The sequence below is a fragment of the Alosa pseudoharengus genome, unplaced genomic scaffold (assembly GCF_046254945.1).
Source record: "Alosa pseudoharengus isolate Yale_2024_CS ecotype anadromous, Long Island Sound unplaced genomic scaffold, YU_APseudo_1.1 YU_APseudo_1.1_scf_9, whole genome shotgun sequence".
Lineage (NCBI taxonomy): Eukaryota > Metazoa > Chordata > Actinopteri > Clupeiformes > Clupeidae > Alosa > Alosa pseudoharengus.
In genome coordinates, this window is record NW_027468881.1 from 23248296 (window position 1) to 23276253 (window position 27958).

The window sequence follows — 27958 nt, forward strand, 5'->3', positions numbered from 1 at the left end:
TTTAGTTTTCATTTCCATTTTATAGCATTTTATATATCTGACACATTTTGGTATCAACAGATGCACACTCAATGTGCTGTTCTTCAAATAATGACAATGAATGCTCACACCAGTAAAGCAACATCCCTCCCTCATATATCACTATGATAAGAATTCACTCATCATCCCAAAATACTTCTTCATACTATAAGTGGTAAGGAGTACAAAAAACTTTTCAATTACACTGTACAATCCCCTCCCATAACAGTTATCAGATATCAACACAGTAGGTTTGCTTAATCTACCCCTCACATCATATTGCACATCCAAATAAGAGCTAAAGGTAGACTGGGAGCAAATAAATATGAGGACCTAAATCAGACAAAAACCATCATCATGAGCTCTTACAAGAAGGATGTGCCTCTACTGTTTTCATATCCGACTGATTCAAGGATTCAAAGATTGACCGGTATTTAAACACACACTTTTATCCAAAGCGACAAACTCGCAAAGGGGTTCGGGAATTGAACCTGGGACGACCAAACATCAGACATAACGTTTCCATTGCTCCACCATGCCTGCATATACTTTTGACTGATTTGATTCAGACTCCTGGAATTACTGTTTAGGTTGTAAAAACCCTTCCTGTGGCCAACAATGTCATGGGGCAATGGGGATACAAGAGAAGGGATGACTTGAGATATATACACAGACACATGTATGTTTTATGTTACGCCTTCCATAACATGAAACACACAAAATACCTACCCCCAAAACTTGTTTATATATCTTTTTTAACCATTAGAAATAACTTATTTCCTATAGTGCATTGTCAGACATTGTTTATTACTATGTCCTTACATATACAGTGTACTTACGTCAGAGTGTAATTTGGCCATATGATGGCTTTGTACATAGCCTACATTGATGAGTTAAAAAGAGCGAATCATAAATAAGAGGCTCAGGCACATAGTAGCTTACAACTTAATCAATGGAACATACAGCGCTAAAACAGACTAAAAAGCTCCACTACATATTTCTTATCTCCAGTGATTTATATTTCACTAACTTGCCCTGAATTTTAGTTCAAGAGGTAGACCAATTCCATTGATCTAAGATGAAGTGACCCCTCAGTAGTTACATGAATTGAAATGCCTTGCCTTGGCTTGAGTGACATAATGCTATCATGAACAGGTCATGGCAGATGTTATCATGAGAGCAGATCGTCCACTTAGAATTATAAGGTTCTATCTGACATTTCTGTCAAAATTGAGTTATTGACATATTCTTATTCTGTGACAATTTCATAAGGTGAGGTGTTTTTTGAAGTTGTATGCATTTTTGGACATTATATCTAAAGATGCTTGTTCCACTTATCAATATAACTACGGGATTCTAAAACTTTGAAGCTCAATATCTCAGAACTACTCAGAATGGAAATAGAACCTTATAATTCCAAGGGGACAAGATGTCCAATCACTTTGTCTAAAACTTGGCTCAGTCATATTACAGTTATCAGTGATTGTTAGACTTGTGGATGCACAAACAGCCAGTCAGATGTCATAGCATCTACTGTATACTCTTGAAGGCTGACTATTTATGGGCCACAGAATGCCATTAGTCAATTAGATACAGTTCATGGCAAAGCTATATCAGTCTTATTACAAAAGATTCAAGAAAATGTATTTAGAACTGGCTTATGTCTGCAAACTTCAGTTCACCACAAAAAAGCGCAAGAATGGGTATTGACTTACTGTCACTGTACATTTGACCATCTTCACAGAAAAATAAGCCTTTTGCTCATCATACACACAATGCACCATCCTTCTCTCAAGGCAGGGTTCAGACACTTAAGGCTCTATCAGCAATAACACAATAAAAAAATATTTTCAAAAAACAACAACTTTTAGCACTCATTGTTCATATTTCATCCCAATGTGTCTCTGTCAAGCAGAAGTAACACAAATATAAAATGTATCATCTCTAAGCAAACAGTAATATAGACAACCAGAAAATTCAGAACACCAATGAACAATGAAACTATTGAAAACACGTAAACTTAAAATTAAAATTAACACTTAATGTGTCACCCAAGTATGTTCTACATCTCTACATCTTTAACCCACAAATACAGCTCCAAAGTTTTTTGTTCCCTCCGTGAAGAGAGAACTAGCATAGTGGTCTTTCGCGAGTGTATTTAATAAGTTAATGGCTGCGATACATAGGTTGAATAAGCAACCTTTTAAATGCATTTCACAATTCCGCAGCAATCAACAATATTCACTGATCAGGTCAGATCAGTCCAAATGGCTTATTAAGGTCTTCTGGTCCTTCTAAGAAATTATAGGTCATTCCATGACTTAACTAATGGAAACTGTAAACATTCATTAAAGTGGGATTTAAGGAATAGACACATTTAAGTCAATCAAATTGACATGATTTCCCACTTGTCCTACATGTCCTGGGTGTGTGTGTATGTGTGTGTGTATGTGTATGAGTTTAGTTGATTGGTGATTTTGGTTATTCAGCTTCTAATAATCAGCTTCATAATCTCTGCACTGACTTTGAGTGATGTTTTACATGTAATCTCGTCCTGTGACAACAAAACCGATTTTCAGAATTAAATACAAAATCAAGCTTAATGTTGAAAACATGATTTCATAAACCACATCTTAATAAATAGAAAAATAAATAGGGTAGGCACTCAGGGCGTATTTTTATCTGAAGGGGGCTGCAGCACATTTAAAGTGCACTTACTCTGAGATACCACTAGATGTCACTGCAAAGTGAAAAAGACCTTCATTGCTCTTTCAGTTTATAATGGCTTCGCTTCGTTGAGAACCCCGTAACAGAAATAGCGGCCCTATTTGGATAACAATGGCCTGCCATTTATTTGAAGAGTATCAATCTACAAGTTTGACCTTGTATATGGTAGTTAAAGAGGGCAATGACAATGAAGTGGGCATTATTTGTACATATCCATTTCATTAAAGTATCTTTTTTCTTCTATAAGCGTTAATGTACAGAGACAAGTAATGCAGCGTTGAGATCATAAATCTGACTCAAATGAATATGGTATATGCTGATGATGAGCATTTGCACAGGATTTGAGGGAAGTCATGCCAGTTTGATAGCGGCCTGGGATTATTCTGAAGAACTCACTCAGGACAAACTACAGTGCAATTTCCATCTTGTATGGCTCTAAAAGGTTCTTCCGTTTGTCCCTTCACCTGTTGTCTTTGGATAAAGCGTGCATCATCCAGTTGACCTTGGTCTTCCAGCTCTCTCTCAAAGCTTCATTGAACTTGACTTTGAAATTCTTCAGTGCTTCTTCCTCGGACTTCCCTAAGGCCAGTGAATCCTGTAGGATAATGAGAAGAATAAATGTCTGAAATAAATGCTTATTTAATAAAAGATATTATACAACTATTCTAAAGTATCTTCACATTATACAAACAAAATATAATAAATTCACATTATCCTATTGTGATTAATACTAGCTATACGAACAAAAATATAATAAATTCACATTATCCTGTTGTGATTAATACTAGCTATACGAACAGTAGGAGTAAAAGTTGTACAAAGCACTTACTATAACATGCATTGCATTATCTCACTGAAAAAACGCTATGTAATTAGCATATCTGTAGATAACCATGTCGCTACTTAAGAACATTTCTTGGAGTGTTTGGTTTTGGAGTACTGGTAATCGTACCCGTTGTACAAGAGGGAGATCACAGTGCTTTGTGTATTAATACGTAACTGCAGTTAGTTAAAGGAACCGTATGTAAGATTGTGGCCAAAACTGGTACTACAATCACTTTCAAATTACTGTAGAGCGGTGTATCTACTTCCCCTCCCCTCTGACTGGCCGAGCTGGCAACCCGGATGCCGAAACACTACTGACTTTGCGATTAGTAGATAGGTGGAGGGTGGCGCATCAGGCCAAAACACAACATGACAACATCAACATCAGTTGAGGGCTGCAACTTCACTTTTTAAATGACAATATCCTGGCCGGACTACTGTTGTCAGTGATATAAGTATTTGAAATGAACATGATTTCTTAATGTCTAGTGACATATCAGGGCCATTTTATGATTAATTGAAATACATTTCTTACATACAGTTCCTTGAAGACATAATGTTGGGTGAGCAACTTGTCTACAGTAGGTGTGTTATTGCCTGAGCTGTATTGTGCTGTGTTGTACCCTACCTTCAGGTACTGGATGTCTTTAGCCGAGCTGAGCTCAGGAAGTCCAGCTGCTCTCATGAGAGCAAAGAGGTTCACAAACAAGATTCCATTCCTGCACAGGATCTTATAGGCCTGCTCACAGCACTCCCGGAACCTGAGAGAGAGAGAGAGATAGGGAGAGGGAGAGAGAGAGAGAGAAAAGAGAGAGAGAAATGAAAAGATAACTTCATTTAGCTCCAGAACACTGATTGCTGCTGTGATTTGTAGGTAGCATTGACGTGCATTAGAAATAAAGAGGACTATGTCATAGCAGTTATATCATATATTCACGTATTATGAGATATCTGTAGGTTTTCTGTCACCTTTCAAACTTCTCACTGTTATTGGTCTTTCCCTCTTGAATCACATGGACAAAGTCATACGTCAGGATGAAAGGCACACGCTCCCTGTTGATCCGAAATTTGGTCTTGAAGTTGCCCAGGAAATGCCCAAAGTCAATGTGGAACAGCTTGGAGAGCAAAGAGAAAGAGGACACTGATGAGACACGTGAAGGAACTTCTGAGGATAAAAAATCTAACAGATGTTATGATATTACAGTAAATAATTTGATTTAAATGTATTTGTATTAATTATTGTTAATATACATATCATATTTGTGTAAATATGAAAGAGCAAAAGGTATTAACTACTTTATACATGTATTATTATTATTATTATTATTATTATTATTATTAGTGATCCCAATTGTTAGAGGCTGCTATAACAGTACATTTCTCATGTCCGAGTAGTCTAGATTAGATTACACTAAGAATGAAAAACATTGACATTAATGACATTTGAACCATGTACAAATGAGTGTGAGAATGTCTCCCACACAAAAGGAATCACACACTAATGTGAATTCTTTAAGCTTTTACAAGTACGGGAAATGTCCATGGTAAACAGCCTAACTCTTAAGCATCTACTCAATGTCTTGCAACAGACATATGGGGACAGAAATATGAAGGTAAAGGAAAAAAATCCCAGTACATTTCTGTTCAGACAAAGAATTTGACGATTACCTGCCCCGATTCCCTTATCATGATATTGTCACTGTGCCGGTCTGCAATGCCCAAGACATACGTAGCTACACAGTAACCAGCACAAGACAGTGTAAACTCCTCAATGGCTTCATCAAGTTTGTCCCTGTTGGAAAGAGAGTAAAGGTAAGGAATGCACACACACACACACACATACAGTAGAATGCGTATGCACACACACATACAATACAACGCGTATGCACACAAGCACACACGCACGCACACACACACACACACACACACACACACACACACACACACATACAATACAACGCGTATGCGCACACACACACATGCACACACACAAGCACACACACAAACACAAACACACACACATACAATACAACACGTATGCACACACACACATGCACACACACAAGCACACACACAAACACAAACACACACACACACACACACACACACACACAGTACAATGCGTATGTGCATACACACACACACAGAGGGAAAAAGAGAGAGACATGCTGAGTCAGAGGAAGTTCCTTAGCTCTCTGTTGAACATTTGCAGATAAAGCGCAGCACGGGTCTGCAAGCAACAGATGATTGACAGCACCCCATTTCATTGTCCCGGTATAGGCGCACCCTGGCCTGGTTCACCCTGTTTAATAATTGCAGCAACATGTTGCATGCGTATCTGAAGTACAGTGCCACCAAATGAGCCAACGCTTCCTGTGGGTTCGACAAACAACAACTAAAAAAGGCAAAGTGCATTTCCCCCCTTGAATCTTCTGCAACCGCACGAGAGCTTCTCACTTCTTAAGGCTTCCCTCGGACAGCCACTAGAGACTGCAGAACCTGCACTAGAACAAAACACACAGTGCGGCCGCAATGGTAATCCCCACAACAGGAAGATGTCACTGGACCATGACTCCATACGCCATTTCACAATGCTTGCAACCTACATTTGCATTCATTCAAATAAGCAGTGGAATCCAATGGGGGGAATCCAGTGGTAATAACCTTGAGTACTAATAACCTGTCTCCCTTGAGCATGTTTAAGTAAAGCAAAGCAAGCAGGGTCTTCATAGAAAAAACAGAAGCATAAACATACTGCTGATTTAATCTCAAGTGATTACATGCACTCTTTCTGTTACTAATGCAACTAATGGCAGCCTATTCTCTTCTTTCACACACATTGGCAGTGACCTTCACCATGAGCGATGTCCTAAACATAATCTCCTCTATGTCTAACCACAAAGATCAAGTGAACATTCATTTCAACCAAGCTTTCTGTGAAAACCAAATGTCTGCATCTGCCAACAACTGCTATGCACACAATTATGGTTGTGCAAATAAGGGGTGCAACATGTCTAAAAAAAAAAAAAAAAAAACATCAACGCAGACATCCATGCACACACACATAGTGTATACCAGGCTGGTTAACAAAAGGTCCTTTTCAAGACCAAACATGACGTCTACCGCAGAGGGCAATGACGGTAATCAGCGTCAGCACAGCCCGTCATCTGATTGATAATTTACCCCGAGGGGACCAGAGTCTCCCTCCGTTGGCGAGCACACACACTGGCATGGCCTTCAGTGCCTGGGCCCTGCCGCACGTGGCCAAGATCCTGCCGTCAACCCAGAGCTCCTTCACTCCACCCTCAGCCAAAGGCAGCCACTCCAGCATTCCTATAGCTGAGCTAAGGCCATCCCATGTTGCACCACGAAGTCCGATCATCATGCCGAATTGCACAAACAAACTTTCAAGGCTGCACAGCAAAACGTAACCAACAACAGCTGAAGGAGAAGCAAACACTACACAAAAACATCTGCGCTAAGTGAAGCTTGACATTTTTATATTTAGCACTGTTGTTAGCGCATCCAGCTGTGTGGTACCGTGTAAGAAATAAAGCATGACCTCTTAGGGTAATTTCCCAAGGCTAAATCAGTGGTAGCTTTGTGCAGCAGGTGCTGCTAAAAGTGAGACGCTGGTGCAGGGTTAGCGGTAACTGAAAGTGTGCTGCTCACCCAGGGTTCTTGGACTTGAGCCAGTTGAGCAGGGCATCCTTGTTGAAGGCAGCCGTGGCAGCGCTGGTGCTGTTGTAGAGCTGGATGTTGGCGATGGTGTCCGAGTTCTTCACCACCTCGATCAGGCCCGTCTTGTTGCCCGTGGAGAGGCAGCCGTACGGGACCATCCTGGGGGGATGAGTGTGCATCAGGGAGGAGGGAGACGGAGAGAAAGACACAGAGGGAGTCAGCAACATTTTTTTGTGTGTGTGTGTGTGTGTGTGTTTTTCTTCCATGTAACCGTCACAAAGAAATGCCGTTGCTTTGACAAAGTTGGCAAACAAACCACAAACCTCAGGTCCAGCCCCTCCTTCTTCCACAAAATGTCCATCAGCTGAATCATCTGGAGGGCCAGCATGTCCTGGCGTAGGTCTGAAAGCAATAACACATAACATAACCCACGCTGCAATCACTGCAGACCTTCATCAACCCTTGAATGCCATCATTTAAATGTGGTCAGAGCAGAACCTTTGTGGCGGACAGACAACAGTAGAAAGTAAATGAGCGCTTCTCTCACCATCTCCATTTTTGAAAATGAGTCCCACAGTGTCCGACGACATCCACTTGTTTTTGTACATCAGCCAAAGGGGCTTCATTTTAGAGTCCATGAACTTGCACCGGTCTGCACTAAAAACAAGAAGAGTGACACTTATTTCAGTCATGTGGTCAGCTAACATGATGTTCACGTGTGTTTATAATGGCGCGATCAACTGAAGCAGTATCATACCAACACTCTAGATAGAACCTCTTGGGCAGAAAAGGGGAAGTACAGGTGAAAACTTTTACAATGTCCATAACCACAAAACAAATAATTTGCTACACGCAACTTCTAGAAAAATCCCACATTATCAGCTACATCAAAGCAAAGCAACACCAGACATGGAGACTACCACAAACAACACACAGCACAGCAGGCTCTGAGCCTTGATTCGCCATGAACAATAATCTAAGTATCCACACTTGAAGTGACAGTGAATGAATACTACACTGTTCAGTTTTCTCCCCACAGCACCTCTGCATATACAGTGTACTGCAGCGTGGCCTTGGTTTGGATACATAATTAATCGGCAGATCCTGTGGTTCTACTAGTTCAGTTTTGGGTAGTCATTTTGTGACTTTTGTTTGTTTTATAATCCGCTATTGCAAAGTACCGGTAAGCAGTGGTATATATTATTTATATCCCAGTCATCTGAATAAACAACTTCACCAAAAATATAACGCTGATTGACTGATCATCACATCATCTTGGCCATATAGTGTGCGGACTAAACTAGCTTTTTTAGTAACAAGCATATTTGTCACACATTGGACCCTGGTTGGAAAAGTGCAAAGTCCGTAAACAAGAAGTATTCTTGTGCATGAACTACAGCTATCATGTTGCATGTGGGAGCATTGAACGGTTTCATACATGTTTGTGCTTAAAGCATTACCCATGGTGTTGAATTAGCCAACTGAATTTGTGCTTAAAGTCTTACCCATGGTGTTGAATTAGCCAACTGATTTTGCCTGTTTATTGAATTTGCTTTAGTTAGACTTAAGACTTTGCACTTTGCCCATCAGTAGCCCAATTAGTGTTTCCTGCTGCAAAACAACGTTTGAGAAAGTAGAAAGTAAGAAGTGGAGGCGCAGGCGCAGTACCAGATCTCTGAGAGGATGATGCTGGGGTTGAGCGGCGACAGCAGGTCTGACAGGGCCTCCAAGTAGGCCTCCTGTTTGATGCATATTTGCATGTCTGCTGTGGTCTGTTGCCGTGAGGCCTTCTGAGAACCAGACTTCACAAAGTCGTTCAGGGCTTTCATTTTATTCAGAGCCTCATTCTGTCAGCAAACAGTGGATATAAAATGAGAGAGACAGAGAGAGAGAAGGAGAGAGAGAAGGAGAGAGAGAAGGAGAGAGAGAGAAGGAGAGAGAGAAATAGAGTGGGAAAGAGTGGCAACAACAAATGATAACAATATATGATATTAAAAAATTCTTGATATTAACTTTTTTTACATTCCTTGATGTCAGTGTATAGATTTTTTTAAGCAGGCATATTGTATCCTTTCAGAAGCTTGTATTGCATACGGTACCAGCACTGGTGCACTGCACTGCTGCACACTATATTATGCAGCTATATTTAAAGTGGAATGAGAACCTCAGGCATACAAGACCTGACCCCTCATACTGGCCATAGTTTAATGCTTCTATCCTCACCTGCTTCACCAGACCCTTCATATGATAGATGCTCCCTCGACAGTATGCTTCGAGGATGAGGCCAAAACGCAGACTGACCGAAGACACATGCATTTCAGACCTGAGGAGGAAGCACACCGCTCGGGTCAGTCCTTGAGCGCTATACTGCACTTTATTAAAATGCCACTGATGACGCTGCACTTTACTACTCCATAATGTAGAGATACTAGGTGTTATGCATTGCTTTAGTGTGGGTGTTATGTGAGTGTGTGGCTGTCCTGTTGTTGTCTGTCCATCTGACAAGCTGTGTGGTGTAAGACACATTTCCGAAAGGATCAATTAAAACCCCTACTGTATCTATCTTTCTCTTCACAGAGCAGAGGCAGTGGCAGTTCAGTGCTTCTATAGGCTTACCTGAGATGCCAGAAAAGGAAGTGACCTATCTTCTTGTTGGACAGGGATCTCTCCAGGAGAAATCTGGCCAGATCACAGTCCAGGTAAGACTCGTACTTTAGGACCTGGACAAGCTGCAGGAGATACTGGAAGAGCTCTTCGTCCCTGTAAAGAAGCGAGAAAGACAGTCATTTGGGTAACACTGTGAAGAGTCTAACTCTGTATACCATGCTACCAGAACAGCTTGGTATAGTGGTCATACTGTAGAACCATCTTTTTGGTACAGTTTTATTTTCCTTCCTTAACTTTCCTTTCCAAAGAAACAACAACGTTTACCCGTCATTTTCATTTTGGTCAAGACAAATCGGTCTGTCTAATACTTCCTGCCTATGACGAGGAACCATGTATGTGTTGCACAACAACTCTTAGACAATTCTTCCTTTTGAGGCTTTTTGCCTGAGGCAGTCATTGAGTTATATGCGGCAGTCCTTCGATTTTCTGAGAAAACGAGTACCCAGTAATGTAGACATAATGAGCTAGAACGCAGATGATTAAAAGATAGCTCAAATAAGACAGTGAAACACTTGGGGCGGCTGCAGTGCTTGGTGCTAAGCCTACCGCAGTTTCCTCAGGCAGCGGATGGTGAAGGATCGGACATGTGGGTCGGGGAAGCAATAATCAAGCAGCTCCAGAGCGTGAATGGCCGGCAGGTCGGGCCAGTTCCACAGCAGACTCACCATCTGATCGGCAGACACAGACACTTGATAAGGAACTGCTAATCTCACTGCTGATCAACAACTTTGCTCTAGGAAGTGCTGTTTATGAAATCCCCTTGTGTTTGAGGTGCTTATTTTTAGATAACGAACAAGAATGGGGATGCACTTCAAATAAACAACAACTTAAAAAATGAAGATGTATGAATGAACTAGTTAATGGGTAACCTAAAACCACAATGAACTACAATCAACCGCAAAAGCCAACCCAGTGACCCAAAATCAAACATTACAAAGAAAAAAAACTACAGTACATATACTCTAACCCTGCTCTCTCAAACAAACCCATAAGGAAGCACTGGCCCATGTGGTGCTGGTGCTGATGGGAAGTTTTTACCTGAGCCACGTCCTCATGCTTGTTCCACTTGGTGACGAGCAAGAGCTTGGAGAGGCTTTCGGGGTAGAGACGTCGCACCTCTGTCCGCATCTTCCATAGAAGCTCTTTCTCGTCCTCGAAGATCTCTGTGAAATTCTTGTTGTCCACAATCTCTTTCAGCTTCATATACTGTATGGAACATATTACAGAAATCATACACACATTCACACATACAATCATAAAAACATACACACACCCCTTACCCTCTCGGTGCAATCAGACTCTGTGCAATAGCTGCTGTGTTTACTGTTTCCGTTTTTTAGCTATTTATTTGAGAACATGGAATGAAATTGTATGTGCTAGATGTATGTGCGAGGGTGAGAATGTGCTGGTGTACGTCTATATATATATATATATATATATATATATATATATATATATATATTATCTTTTATCTTACTCTATGCTGCCATTTGGAGAGGATGGCTACAAGAGAATTTTGTTGTATCGCATACAATGACAATAAAAATCGATCGATCTATCTATCTATCTATCTATCTATCTATCTATCTATACTGGGGAGGTACAGAATCCAGAGGTGAGGCGAAAGACGAGACAGAATAAGCATGCAGACAGTAATCAACAAAAACAATCAATCAGAATGGATTACATCTTGAGAGCTATTTAGGATTCAGATTCATTCATTCTTTCAAGTTTGACATGGCAGGGTATATCAGCATAAAAACAGTGCAACCTTGAATTGTGTCAAGTCGTATTCAGTGTTCTCGCCGTTTACAATAGCACTGAGGCATGCTGACAGTTTAGCACCATATGGGTGGTGTACTCGTAGGCAAGGGTATAGGTGTGACTGGAAAGTGGTGGAGTGAGTGAAGCTGTTTGTGAGCTAATCAACCGAAAAGAATGGTTGTAGAGATGGATGCAGAACTGTAGGCAGAATGTCAATATGTAAATTTAATGCAAATTCAGGGTTCGTTTTCTCGCGAACCGCTTATCACAGAAACTAGCATCTAGCACCAATGGACAGCCCAATGCGTTTTTGCTTTATTGCCATGTGATATTTGGAAGATGAATACTCTGTAACAAGCAAAGCAGAACAAGCACAATTGCTGTGAATTTGGAACCAAATCTATTTGTAAGACGCGTATGGGGCCCGAGTTTGAGAGCGTAATCTCCCGACAGAAAGCTACGTCAAGACAGTGACTCTGGAAATGGCGAGACCTCTCTGGTGAAGTGAATTTGAATAAACCAATCACACGCAACTACTAAATTCTGATCTATTTGCAAATAAATGGCAACATCTCAACATTCTGCCGTCCTATGTGGAAAATCTAAGCAGGACAGTACACTCTTAAAGCGGATGTGTTGTTCCCACCTGGACACATGGTAGTGTTAAAAACATAGGAAGTTGTGTTGTTTTTAATGCGAGTTGTTTTATTTTCAACACATATTGTGTAACAAATAAAACAAGGAAACAACACAAACTGTGTTGTCCCTATCTGGACACAGAGGTGTGCTAAAAACAACGCAAGTTGTGTCGTTTTTAACACATTCGTTTTAGGAGTGTATAGACCCCCCCATAAATTGTGCCCATGCTCATAGGTTCCCTTCTCTTCTTACCTCCTCTTTTGTGGCAGAAGCCTTCTCTCCATTGGTCTCCATCTCACTTATCTAAACATGGAGGAAAGACTGAGTGAGTGACTGAGCAGATCTTTTTTCCAAGTGAGGCGAGGTATGTAGACGAAATACAACAAAATAGACTGATGACAATATTCAACGATGTAAACACCTTAGAGATATGTGAGTGTGTGTATATGCAGAAATGTGAGTATACAGTATATCTAAATCTACATTTGATCACTTATACACACATACATACACATACGGTTTGGCCTGTTATGAATAGTGTTTGTGCATTTATCACACACACACACATGCACACGCACACACGCACACACACGCACACACACACACACACACCAGACATGCATGTGCCCAGTAGTGGGTCTTGCCTGGACAAGAGGGGGATAGCAGAGAGGATGTGGTCGGATGATGGGGAAGTGGATGAGCAAGCACGCGGTGCTGTCGATGTTGGGGTTCTTTTCCACCGTGCCCATGGGGTTCAGGAGGTCACTCTTATCATCTGCGCACAGGGTGGGAAAGAGGAGAGCACAACACACTGAGCTACGGGAACAGCCTCTCGCGACCCTCACTCACACACACACACGCGCTCACACACACACACCGACCGCAACTCCTCAGCGTTAACCGTCCAACCTTGACAGTTACTGTGTCACACCACTAAGCTCGTACTCATTAACCCACAGCTATGGCAAAGCTGAGCAAAACAGAAAGAATTACTCATCAGATCTATCATACCATGAGTTTGGATGATGCAAAATAAGGGCCTGGTTTAATGCTTTTGAATGGCTTTGCTTGGTAATAGTTGCTTCTCTCTCTTTTACTTAAACAGCAAAAAAAAAAAAAAAAGTCAGAAATCTGAAATGGGCATTTCTTCACGTGCAAAGTTCCACTGATAGTGAGTTCCAAACTAGTTCCAAAATTGTTTTTTGTGTGTGTGTGTGTGTGTGTGTGTGTGGGGGGGGGGGGAGGAGGTGGTCAAATTCTCACATTCCACCTTCTGAAATTGTAATTAGCCATGGCTTCTTTACTCCTTTATGTCAATAAACTAAACATTTCAGGATATCATCCTTTGGGACTTTGGGAAACACTGATCAACATTTGTTTTTACCATTTTCAGACATTTTAGGCCTAAAGACTACTACATTGACTGATAAAAATAACCGTTCCAGCACATACTGTAACACATAATACAGCAGTTGTATGTATTGTAGGCCTACTATTATCAACAAAACAGCGGTCATGAAATAGGCACCTGGTACTGATGGCCATGTGGATAAAGATACCTCCCCGGTCTTCAGCTGGTCCTTATAGTCAAAGACCATGGTGTTGACCCAGGCCAAAGGACAGTCCTGGTGGACAGACACAAGCAATCAGAGCACAAACTTTCCACTGAGACGGTGATTCAAATATCACTTTCATTTCATGAGCACCATCACAGCACCTGCACGTCCTGATCGAGTCTTCAGATGAATAACGACCAAGCCAAAGTGATAAACAACCACTAACGCATCTCTATACTACATGAACAGCTTGGTAACTCCGACAGAGAATTTCCATTAGCGGTAAAAATAAGTTAATTTTTTTTTTTTTAAAGGGAAATTACAAGTAAATTACAGTTTTTCTCAGTCGCTTTGGTGCTTTTCTCACATCACTATTAACATTTGCACAGCAGTTAGTGCATTTCTCAAAACAATTAGTGCAAACTGCAAAACCTAGTGGATAACCTGCAAAAGCACGTCACTTGCTCAAAATGGAAAGTCCATTCTTCAAAAGCAAGTATTTATGTCAATGAAACTGTGACAGTGTCATCAAAATGAGAAGTCTTGACACCATCGTTTATGAACAAGATAGTCAAATTGCTTTGTCATGTTTTCATTACGACAGTTTATGCTCTCAGTGTTTTCTCATGCAAAAAAAGGTCAGAACTCGGTGACACTACCTGAAAATGCTCAAGACAGCACTATACACTACTTATACAGCCATTTGAAAACTACAGTAAAGTTACAAATTGCTGTAGTTAGGGGAGTAAGTGAGTACAAGACACTGAATATGTATGTTTCACAGTTTTACTGTATATGCTCTTTGCAATTCTACAGCATTGTGACAGAATTTGATAACTAGTTCACCAATTTTGTATGTAATGACTCAAGCAATGAAATGAAGACTATTAGTTTTATTGGGAACGACTATTCAGCATCCATAAGTATAGTTAATTTTGACTGACATGACAAAGCAACTGATTCATGTTCAAAAGCATTTGCAATTTGTTCAGAGGAAGGAGAAATTGCTACTATGATGTGCACAAATGACTAAATGTTGTGGAGGTTGAACTAATAGTTATGAGAATTTTCATTCTGATCTGAGAAAAGCACCAAAGCGACTGAGAAAAACTGTAATAGTTATATTATTTTGTATAATGCTAATATTTCAAATGATCCCATTCCCAACAGTTATATTGACATTATTTTGTAACTGTGCTATTTTCAAAAAGATGTTGCAAATAATGGAAGAGATGCAGATAAATGTGAAAGTACCAAATAAAGCTGTTATATTCTTTACCGTTATATGTCAAAAATTAAATATGAGTATCTAAATTGAGACAAATGGGCTCTAAATGAAGTTGAGCCACCATATCAGTGGCATGTTTCCTCTCATGATAAAACAGTTTACAGGATAGCTGAGTAACAACCAACAACCAAAAAACATTGTCCAATGATTTAGGAATTACTTGTCTTAACCATTAACATCATAAAATGTAACGTATCAGATGTAATATCAGAATGTTCGGACCCCATATTTAATGTCTAAATGTGCCAAGTCTTGAAGTAATTCAATTCACAAGTAAATGGACCTTTCCCTAATAGTTACAACAATGTTCTGTGTTTCCCATTTATGTCCTTGTAGCCTAGAATTTTGTGTCACTGTCATTATATCCATACATTATATTATGTGAAGTTATGCCAAATGCTTGCGATTTCAAAGAACATCAGATTAGGTTTATACTAAATTCGTAGAGATAACAATGGCTGTCAGCTTTACCATAATATTTTCATAAATATGACCTTTTAAGCATGGCAGTGTGGTGAACTAATAAAATGAATTATAACACTTCATAAATAAAGCATCAATGTAAAGTGTCTTCACAGAAAGTTTCTGTACCATTATTCGCCTATTTTTTAATGGCCCAACTATTCTTTCCGCCTTCAAACTGTTAAAATGTTGAACACAAGACGAAAAATGTGTTCCACAGAAAATGCACAGCAGTCATTAGCTAACACCTCATGTATGCAAAAATAGAAGGTAGCTGTGAAAATAACAAAAAAGGTCATCTGAAACGAGTGCCAACCAGACAGCAGACAGGGGACTGCTTCTCTTTTCCCCGCACTGCACTGGCACGGCATGTCTAAGCAGGACCAGGAGGAGAGCAGAAAGCAGAAGTGATATGGCGGGGGTTGTAAACAGCCACCTATTACTACTACAATACTGACACTACTGTCCCACGAGTTAGCTAAAGTAGTATATTAGCGGAGCATACTGTACATACTAGTACAGTAATATAGTATGGCCCCTTCTAAACCGGGTATTATATCTTGACATTACCTATGACTTAAAAGACGGATCGTTTTGTTAACAGTGCTGTTTTCATAAATGTGAAAATCTGATGTATGTTTGGGACATCACTGCATAGTACAAGCACAGGCAGATGATGAATGAACATCAGAGCGCAGATTTTACAGGAAGTGTATTGTTTTTTCAGCATCTGCGGTAACAACATTGAGAAATCCTACACTCGATGTCTTCCTTTGTGACAAAGAAAAATAATAAAGCATTTTATTTCAGTCTGTGCTTTTGACTTCATGACAACTGCAGTCAGTTTTACACTTGATGTTATTATGGGCTTTTGCTAGATGTAGAATGACTGGATAGTATTGTGGCAATAAAATGATCTAAAATCACCAACTTATACTATCCAAGATATTACTTAACCATACCAGCATCTGCTGTGGTAATAGCAATCTCTAACAAAATATCATAACTTGTAATTAACATGTAATTAAATTAATACATTTTGTAGGCTACTTCAAGGAATTAAGGAATTTGTCAGTAATTCTGGCAGTATTATGTTGGCCACCATGTAAGAGTAGCATGTCTATGTATCAGAAATCTGAATTATTTTAAATTGAGGAAGAACCAGTATAGTAACCAAATGTGATGGTGAAATTAAGGGTTTTCCCAGCCATCACCCAGAAACAAGGGAAGGCTTTTTGTAGAAATTGCAAAACGAGGAAATTCTACAGATTTCATACCATTTCATCCAGCTATTTCCTTGAAAACAGTTTCTATTCCTCTCTTGAAGATGATTAGAAAAATTGGCACTGCACCAATGGCTGAATTACCGGTATTGTTTTTTCTAACATTTATTAAAATGCCTATCCATACTTTTATGTCCACCACAATACTGCTGCAATTACTGACATACTCTTTTCATCTTATTGACATGCTCGTCATCTTCATCTCTAAGTAAACACGTACCGGTAGTTGCAATATAATTACATATTAACTAGAAGATATTGCCACTTTATTGCAAACATGTTGCAAACTGCTAGGTTTGCAAACATGTTGCAAACTGCTAGGTTACTGTTTAGAAAGAACTTTTAAGCAATTTGTAGGTTATTATGAGTTGTAGAGATTTAGATGACACTATTCTCTGATTGTGACAATGTAGGCAAACATACAGGGAAGTCTTTTTTAGTTGCTGGTGGCAACGATTGAATGAATGTTGTTGGGGGTTGAAATGTTGGTTAATTTAATGGTTATGGTTACGCTTTTGTCCATTAATGATACAAACATTGTTGGAGTCATACCTAGTGTGTGGTGCTTTATCCTACTTTTCTACCCTTCTCTAATTACCACGATCTAGACACGTATTACTGATCTACTAAGTAAAATGGCACCAACCATTCAGTGCACTGTCATAAATGACTACTTCATAACAGATAAGTCACTGTTTTAAACTGAAAAGCCTCAAACATAGTGTGACACAGCACGCATTGTTTCAGTTCACTGTGAGCGCTCGCTTCCCCGTCTCTGTTAAAGCCCTGCCCCTCACAACCCCACTATTATCCCACTCTAGCTCTTACTGCTCGCTTGTTCTTCTTCTTGGTGGAGCGAGGCTTCTTGGTGGTGGCGATGACGGCGTACAGGGCGAAGCAGAGGCGAGTCATGCGGGGCAGGTCCCCCACGCTGATGTCGAACACCAGCTTCTGATCCCAAACGGGTTCCGAGCAGACGTTCACTTCACTGCTGGTCACCACCTTACACAGCAGCTCACTCCCGTGGAACAGACCTGCCTGGACCACGAGCTGAGAGAACAGTTATGGGCCATGTCATGATGCTGTTGTGTTAACATGTAATAAAGTGTTTCATGGCATCATCGTCTGCTGAAAAGTTATTACTCAAAGCCTGGATATGTATACTTCATTCTCTGTCTCTTTTCTTGGTCTTATTTGACTTACAATGTGTAGGAGAGGGACCAACTATGTAACATATTTGTAATATTAATAATATTTTTGGGGATTTAATCTTTTTAATACAAATAATCATTAAGATGTACTACATCTTCCACATCAAAGCAGACAAGGTCACAGACAAGGCAGCACTAAAGTGCAGAGTATCTTGAACAGCTTTCTCATCCAGGAGGACACCATTGTTTTCACCAGAGCCACAATTTGCTGGCTTGCTCAAGACAAGAGCAGGCAACATGGCCGGTCACAAACAGCCACCATGACTTTTCATTTCTCTACCATAAGACTAAAAAAACAGAACACAGTGGCCTTTTCTAAGAATCTGGGCCCCCGAAAGGCAGCCGTGAAAGCCAGATAGTACCTCCCCACTTCCTGTTTTTGACGAGTTTCACTCAACCGCTTCTGATGAATTATGGGAAATGTGTGGCCTGGGTCACATGACCGCACCGGTTACAATCTTACCCCTTGTCACCTCCGAAGATGAGCTACACTCAGCCCAAGTTATTCAGCATTTCGTTTCCCATGCATGCAACCACACAAACACTACGTAAACAGACACACCTTCATGCCTTCGTCTGCATTGACCCGGCTGCCCTGCAGTAGCTGGATGTAGAAAGGCTCTTGGATGGAGCGTAGGGAGGATGTATTTTGCTGTAAAGAAAGTGGAAGGACCAGACACTAATACATCAATGCTCTTTCAGTTCACTTTCATTTCCTATTAGTCTGTTGCTCTGCAGAAGAAGTAAACAAGAAGGTGTGGTGTAATGAAGACACAGTAGGAATGGAAAAGCAGTTCTGATGTGTGAAGCTAGTTTGTAACCTTTGGTTACATAGTTATAGTAGATGGAATCCACTATCTTGAAATCTCCTGGCGGCTTCTTCTTCTTATTATTATTATTATTATAACCTTTTTTCTTTTTACCTTTTCAAGAATGAATGCGACTCTAACCGCTTAACGTACAGACATGTTGAAATAACCGTTTTGTATGTCTGGAGTTGGACAAGAGAGTTACTTTTTTAAAAGTTTATAGTTTTTGAGAAATAGGGGATTAAAAATGTCAAAAAGCTCAATTTTCCCCCATAGACTTAAATGGCTGTGATGTCATAATGGCCTAAAGCCAGCTGCGCTTGTTAGGGTACGTTCAGACTTAGCGTCTTTTTCTGACAAAATAAGTTATGCAGACCGCTTTTTCAGTTTGAAAAAAAAAAAATCTGCCAGCGTTGTTGTTCTAAAAAGCAGCCGGAAGCGTCTTTTTGCGATAGACAAAGTGACTAACGTTATGTGTGGGTACAAAATGTCGCGGAAGAGAAAATGTTGGCTATTGCTTTTGGTATGTTATGGTAAAGTTGTGAAGTCATGTCATTCCCTATAGCCTCAGACACTGAAGCTGTATTTGTAATCGCACACAGCTTGGACGTTTAGGGAATACCTGTTCTTTCTGTTCAGGAAGTCCATTGAATTTGACGAAGGCTGTTTAATTTCTATGTGTGTGCCATCGATAGCTCCTATACACTGAGGTATACCATGGGCTTGAAAGAAATGGCAGGTAAGGTCCGCTACGGCAGGCTCAGTCAGTGGCAGGGTGATGTATTCGGAACCCAGGTGATTGGCAATAGCTTTACATACATCTCTGATTATTTTGGAGACAGTTTGACGGGCCAAGCCGAAAGAGTTAGCTGTTTTCAGTAGCCTACCTTCATCACTCAGGTAATATAGAGTACAGGCAACCTTTTTGACCACATCTACTGGATCTCTCATGCGAGTCATCTGGCCTTCTATGTGCGGGCGCAAAATGTCACTTAACTTGTATAGGCTGCCTCTCGACATCCTAAAGTTTTCTTTCCACTCCTCTGGCAGCACTGTCTGGCTAACAAAATTGTCCCACCAGCTAGCTGTTCGACCGGGTCTTATCCAGAAACGCCGCTCCCTGTAAGGTTTGCAGCGTCTTTGCGTTTTTCTCCCATCGCTTAAGCACAACAAGTACAGCGCTCGCCTTCTGCGTTGGAGTAACAAATATGTATTAAACAGTATGACAAGTTGTAACTGAAGATACATCAGTAAATTGTACAGAGAGATCATCATTTCCATTTCACCGGCCATATTTAATTAAGAGCGTCTCATCTCGAGCACAAGCTTGCGGCAGTGTCATGGCAACCAAACGTCATCTTCTCTGAAAACCTTCGTTTACCCTGTACACACTACAGTGCGAACCTGGAGTTTTCACATTTATCCACCTCAGCGATCGTTTTTGAAAAGCTTCGTCTTCAGTGTCGGAATTCGCCGTTTTAATGTGGATGGAAGGGCTAAACGGTTACTTATTTATGTGTTTATAGATTTACCCGGGTTAGTGTGGACAGGGCCTAAAACAAGTCTCTTAACCGGGGTTCTGTCACCTTCTCCATTTTTTACTTGGTTGTCATGGGAAACCACAGGTCTCGGTAATCTGCTTGTGATTGGTCATCTGTAAAAAAGACAGCATGACGTATGGCGTTTTTCCGCTAAAAGTTGAACATTTCTCAACTTCTGAGCTGCAGAAAAAGATGGTTGCAGTCGCGTTTTAAAAGAAGCCGACGACTTTTTTAAAAACACGGTCTACTCCATAGGGTTATAATGTAAAACGGACGCCGGCAGCTGAGAAAAAAATGCTTAGTCTGAACGTACTCTTAAGCTCCCAGAGAAGTTCCCGGGCTAATTAGAACACTGGCACAGGTGTCACCTGTGATTTCAACTGTCTCAGCTTCTAATGCATACAATCTGGCGCTCTCTAAAACTACAGATCCTGTTTAAGTGTTTCCTGTCTGTCAAAATAAAAGTCACAGCCATATCTCATTCTTAGCGCATTATATCTCCAGAACAGCTTGAGGCATATGCTTCAAATTTGGTACAAGTGTTTGTATGGACTCAAAGATTAAGTGAGTTGATGTTGGAGGTCAAAGGTCAAGTCCATGAATACTCTGAGCGCGATATCTCAAAAATGCCTTGACATACATGCCTGAAATTTGGTATGAGTGTTTGTATGGAGTCAAAGATGAAGTGAAATGATGTTGGAGGTCAAATGTCAATGTGAAAAAAACCCTTGAGTGTTATATCTCAAGAACGCTTTGACACACAAGGTTTTTTGGTACGAGGGTTTGTATGAACTCAAAGATTAAGTGATTCAGTGGTTTTTTTCCAGGAATCTCCCTACCAACATTAAGCCAGCAGCTTTCCATCCACTACTGTAATTCCTCTGGCATTACATTTTCTAGTTGTACTTTGTGTTTACAATTGTTAAATGCAAGACTATAAATATTATAATTTTAATTTTAATTTTAAGTCTCAACTTGTGTTGGCCATGATATAGTGTAAAACATTTTAAATAGATTTTTTTTTTTGCGTAAGCTACACCATCAAGGCATGTTTTTTTTTCCAAGTCAAAGTCCAGAGCACAGGTTTAATTAAAAATTACAACGAAACAGAAGACAAGTGTGTTCCTCTGTTAATACCAGACCGAAGCCTCTCACCTTCTTGATGGGCAGTGGGGGAGGTTTGGACGAGGGTCGTCCCAGAGAAACTTGGTTGCTCAAGCAGCTCTGCTCTTCCTGATACTTGCTGATGGTAGAGCGATGAACCATGATTAAATGCGGGGGCACACCGGCATGCAGACATGAGAAAATATACTGCAGGAATATTCAGAGAGAGAGAGAGGGAGAGAGAAAGAGAGAGAGAGAGAAAGTGTCTTAGTTGCAAGCAGCTGCCCTGATACACCAAGAAGCACACATGCAGGACCAGACATCCAGGTCCAGAGAAAATAGTGCAGTGGTTGCGATCACAATCAGATCCCGCGGTCTGTGTTCATTTATATAATGCAGCTGAAATCCCATTAGCCTCTCTCTGTAGTTCACCATCTGTAGTTCACTGTTGAGGGGCCCTGGTGCAGCTATGACTCACCACTGCAGGTAGCAGGAGTTTCAAAATCAACAATTACACCCACCCTCCACCCCCCTCACACACACACACACACACACACACACACACTGGCACTGTGAAGAGAAGTGTTTCTGAATCAAGAGTCAATCTGAATCTAAAATTAACATCAGGGACTAACACAAGGAACGATTTTGCATAAAAGCATTCAACACTCGGTCTTCGGTCTCTGTGTTCTCGTAAAGAGGCTGACATTGTCATCTACAGTATGCAAATACTTCATATTTTTAACTCATAGGGAAGTCTTCACTCAAAATTTCTGTTTAAAGAAGTAGAGGTTGCAGTAAACAGGCATGCTGGTTCATAGAGGTGTGCAAACCTGAATAATAACATTGGATAATACATCCAGTGGAATTTCAGTGCAGTTGACACCCGGCATGTATGGTGTTACTGATATAAAACAAAAAAGAAGGAACGTCCACACACTGGAGTTTAGCTCACAATTTTTTAATTAAAACCAGCGACGTTTCGATCCTTTGGTGGTCAAATAGTTGGTGATTTTAATTAAAAATGTAGGAGCTTAACTCCGGTGTGCGAACATTCCCTCTTTTTTGTTTTACTTTTATGCTTAGTCCTGCACCTGGCCTAAAGAAAGGTGGGATGTGCGCACAACCACTCTACCAAACATGGTGTTACTGATACTCACCTTGAACTGACAGAAGGGGTACTTTCCATAGATGAACTCCCACCTCCCCATGATTTGCAGGGTGTAGTCCTCTGGCTTCTCCTTGCTGGCCGGCCGGAACACTGTGGCCTTCTTCCGCAGGGCCTTGCCAATCAGCGTGGCCGGCACGTCCTGGGGTTCCAGCTGGAGCATGAAGCTTTCCTGATGGGTTGGTGGGGGTGGGTTGGAGGAAGTGCAGAAAGTGGAGCCATTTGATTCCGCCATGGAGAGGAAAGAGAGAGAAAGAGAGACAGAAAGAGAGAGAGAGAGAAATCAATCAGGAAGCATGGCATGAATATTTAAAGAAGAAGAAGGGAAGAAAACACAGATGTATGTATGCACAGCATACAAGGAGTATCAAGTGTCAGGCGTGCCTCTAGTGTACCCAGTCACACGCCAGATTCCCTACAAGCATGTTCGGGCCTGTTAACAGTGGGCATCAGACTGTCTGATGTGTCTTTCACCTGTGAGGAGTTTTTCTGGAGTTTTTCGGTCTTTGAAATGCCATAGCGGTTTTGCTTTTCACATTCGGCACGGTGTTAGTCGAGAGACTGTTCACTGACACTGCAAAGGTGCTTAGTGTGGGTGGGGAAACTACACTCTAGAGTCTGTTAGAGTAATTCCATGTTGTTTTGTCAATCACTGTCAAAAACACTTCCATATGTAGGCCAATGAAAGTAAGACCATAAAAAGTTGAGAGTCCCCACTCAAGATACGTTAGCATGATAAGCTCTTTGACCCTTATCATACTAACTTAAAATATCACAAACCAACAAGTTCTAGCTTGTTTGAGGAGGACAAATATGCAAAACAGAAAACAATAACAACAACAAAAACAAAAACAGCAGTCTAACCTCACTGGCTTCAAACTTGACGTTGACAAAGATCTTTTTGATGTTGCGCAACTTCCCGCTGTGCAACATTGTAGGGCAGGGCTCAAGGTCGCAGGGGAAGTTGTACTCCATCCACTCATGCCACGGCAGTCGCTGACGCTCCTGGGCATGGTCCTCGCAGAACGTGCGTATCTTGGTGCGGAACTCTTTCACCTCGTGGTTCTTCTGTGTCTCAAATTCATGCAGACCTAACATGACATAAGCAGGTTCTTATGTCATGTCTCATTACTGTTGTCACTAACTGCTGATGAACAACTGACCAAGTGGGATAGAAAAACAAGGCAAGGACAAAGGATTCATGGAGAACTTAATATCTGCTGGAGGCTAAGACATTAAAAATAAAGATAGAACACATCTGGCTGACTCATATCTTACATAGCAGAAACACAAACAAATTGAATGTGAACCATGCAGCTGCTGCTATCTACCATTCAATGAGCTGCCAGTCAGACCCAAGCAGACTAATGACAACTGGGTGTCTAGAGGCCACAATGAGACAGATATTTTCTACTGTTTGACCTAACAGCAGAACAAAGAACTAAGCACTAACTACGTCATTTATTCAAGTAAACACACAATGAAAATGGTAATAGATTTGGATACACAGTGAAGAGCTAAAACAGAAAGATTTTGACCGATAGTTAATATGGCCTGACGTTGGGAGGACAGGTGGGCATAGAAAAGCAGACAGACATATGGGGGCATGGTGAAGCAGACATATGGGGGGCATGGTGAAGCAGACATATGGGGGGCATGTTGAACCAGTGGTAACGTCACTGACTGACAATTGGTTGACCCAGGTGAAATTCCCGCCGTTGCATGTTGATGACGCTTTGGATAAAAGCATCTGCTAAATATTAGTCAACTTAAACTTTAACTTTAACATAGAGGGGCCTGACCTTTGCCTATGAGGAGGCTGATCTGGGCATTGATGAGCTTCTCTACACGGTCGCCCTCCCGAGCCACCAGCCGCAGGATGGGCAGGAAGGGCCGCACGTCACATAGCCGCCGCTGCTCATCCTCCAGGTCCTCACGCTCCGCTGTTATGTTGATGCAGGTGAACACGTACACATCGGGGTCACCCAGCGCTCCGTACAGGGGCTCACTCCTTGCGTGACGCCAGAGCATCTAACACACACACACACACACACACACACACACATCATGTACGCAAGGCACACACACGCGAGGGACACAAACACACACACCACATATACAGACACACAGGCACGCACACACGCGCACACACACACACACACACACACACACACACACACACACACACAAGGCGCACACACACATGCATGCACACACCCACACACACACATATGTGGTCATTCACAGTCATTTAGGTAAATGCATGTTAGCTCACACTAAATTTGTACACACATACTACACAAACACACAGGTGGTCTTTCGACACATGCACTACATGTACACACACACACATACGTCGTCCACTTTTTTTACATACACATATACACAGAAATTAGCCTATGACAGCATCTGCAATTATAAGTGACCACAGGAGAGTGTGGAAATAAGAGAGAAAGCAAACATGTGAAAATGGAGATGCACTATACTGCACTTCACAGGGCTTTACTGGAGATGCAACCAAGCCTGTATTAGTCGCAGTGGACACACTGTTGTATTCAATACGCCTCATGACTGTATCCTATACAGCTGGCCGTCTGGGTATGGGGATTTTGACTGGGTGTTTTAAAAATGCAAAACAATTGTCTAATGTTAAAGAGACAAAGGCAGCAATTCTTGGATAATGCTTTTTCACTTGAATATACACTGCTAGGGGGTAATTATATGATCATGGTAAACACTTGACATTCTACATATTCTCTCTCTCTCTGTACCTCAAAATATGTGGTTATATTGGATTACTGTATGTTATAATTAGTGCCTAGACTTAGCAGCATCTACACAATTGGGGAAAAAAAGGCAGAAATTCCATTTGTTGGCACAATTGACATTTTCATCCCAAATTCAAGTTTCATTTTAAAACTACACCACTTCAACACAATTATTATCAAAATCTTACTGTTGGCAGAAAACTGGACCACATTAGGAGTTTCTGTATTATGTTAGTCTGATGTCGAAGAAAGCATAGAATTAGCATGGCAAGTTTAATGGAAATACCAGGTTTTTGAAATATAGGCCAAATGTCCGTGAGACATACTTTCAGAAACATAGCTGACGTGGTTGAACTTTTTCAGCAAAGGGTACACTTCAGATATGCATCACACTAAGTCAAGGCCTACCAAAAATTGTCCAGCCTGGACAATTCAAACATCACAGTAACTGATATAGTTGAAAAACTTAACCACTAAAGATGTCCACTCCAACACATTTTTTTTCCTTCACAGCAACATTAACACTAACCGTGTCATCTTATACAACCTATACATACATCCCTCTTTTTAAACAACCAATACATCCCTCTGTATTATGTCCAAAACTTTAAATAGTACCATCAATGTTTTCAGTCATTCCCTTGAAGTTTTAAATGGTAACTGTCTGCTAGCAACATTCTTTCCATGGCTTTTGTTTGACTTCAGTGTTCTCCTGCGATTCGTTCACTGACATTAAGCTTGTGACACATTCAGTCATTTCCAGAAGAATGCATAAAACCACATCTATCTGACATAGGCTACCAAACCAATAAGTGGAACATTTCAAGTTAAGTATGTTCAAACCCAACACACTGTACATAGATGCTGAAAATAAATCCTGCTTGGAGGAGTTGTGACAGTCATTGCTTGGAAGAGTTGTGACAGTCATATATAGAGTATAAACCACTTTATCTAACATACCAAACAAATACAAAAGTTACACCTCGAGTTGAGGAGGAATGCCAAATGTAGTTTTTACTAGAATTGTAGATTGTACTGCAAATAAACCCTGTTTGAAATTCAAAACTAAATTAGACTGCACAGTTCACATTTGTGTTGTGAGTGGTTAGTTATATGGCGTCTCTTGTATCACACATGTGGAGACAGCCTACGTTCATCTTATGACTTATGGCGTATGACTTGACACCATACCTTTTTGATGGTAGCGATGGTGTCATTGCGCGACACTTCCAACATGAGATAGATGCCGGTGGGCAGGAGGAAGTCCACGGTGACCCGCTGGCCTTCCGTCTCCCACTCATCCTGCATGCCCATGGCGGGAGGCCAGTCATCTATCGACAGACAGCCTCACTGCCGGACACACAACCATACACGTGAGCTTCAGCAGACAGAACAAACAGACAGACCCCATAACCACTCAGTAATACATAGTTAATTTAAAAACACGATAGTTTGTGGCATACTGCAGCCTTTCAACAAATCAGTCAAATGCATGCGGCTGCCGCATGCTATAGCTTACATCTACATGAATCTTCATCTACGTGAAGTAGCCTAAACTTGCACTTTCCCTTTCCCTGAGTATTTCTGAAATATAGCAACAGATGTGTAGTCAACCATTTATTAATTGTCCTGAAATACACAATAACAGTGCCAAATGCTGTTGTAACATAGTTAATGTTAAACATTGAATATGGCCTAAAGACAAATACAGTAGGCTACAGTTGTATGAACAGCGTCACAAATTCGACGAGGTCCTTCATCATGGACAGAAGAACGGTCATCTCTACTGGCCAAATGGGTTTATTTAAGACGATCCCATCGTTACAGTACATATAAGGCTTATCTCTTAAAACATTTAAAACCCTATATAGCATAAAACACGATGTGGTGCATACATCATGCTACAGTTTCGTTGATATTTTAAGTTTCTGTGCTATAGTAGCCTGCCATAGTGAGGTGAAGTACGTAAGGGATTTTTGTGACCGTGGCGCACATCATAATATGTAACTGACACCGACAGGAAAAAAACACAACACACAAATGTTTCCTTGTCGGCCAAACAGCACTGTATTAAGCCAAGCAAGCAGTAAACAAACATTTATATTTAAGTGGCGACGTCTTTAAAACCGGCGTACGGGATACTCGTAATAATGTATACGCCAATGCCCTACCATCACCACGATAAAAAGACAGTTATGATGCTCAAAATGTAGGGCAAACCACCTCACTTGCCTCTGCGTAAGAAGAATTTATCAGTTTGATATTAATCCATCTTAGTTGTCCATAATGCTCCTCTCCGACGCGACGGACAGCCCTTGATGTCAGGATGAAGAATTATCTTCATCGAGAACACAACAGCTCGCTTGCTGTCAAACCACACGGACGCCGAAATCTATTTGGGTGTCGGGGAGGAGGTGAGGAGACACACTGAGCTCTGCGAGATCGCC

General features: G+C 41.0%; 1 protein-coding gene across 1 annotated transcript; it reads right to left on the reverse strand.

The window, feature by feature from the left end:
• On the reverse strand, positions 1-27943 carry pik3cd (phosphatidylinositol-4,5-bisphosphate 3-kinase, catalytic subunit delta). The gene is made up of 23 exons (XM_076276306.1): positions 27744-27943; positions 26703-26861; positions 24546-24774; positions 23608-23834; positions 22736-22915; positions 21627-21782; positions 18684-18773; positions 17739-17960; positions 13850-13946; positions 12966-13096; positions 12574-12624; positions 10957-11124; positions 10465-10586; positions 9868-10011; positions 9475-9574; positions 8920-9098; positions 7799-7908; positions 7575-7653; positions 7243-7410; positions 5239-5362; positions 4540-4685; positions 4199-4331; positions 1-3340 (listed from the first exon to the last, which is right to left on the reverse strand). The coding sequence occupies exons 2-23, from the start codon at positions 26823-26825 to the stop codon at positions 3206-3208; spliced, it is 3114 nt and encodes a 1037-aa protein (XP_076132421.1). The 5' UTR covers positions 26826-26861; positions 27744-27943; the 3' UTR covers positions 1-3205.
• Between the last annotated feature and the right edge of the window lie 15 nt (positions 27944-27958).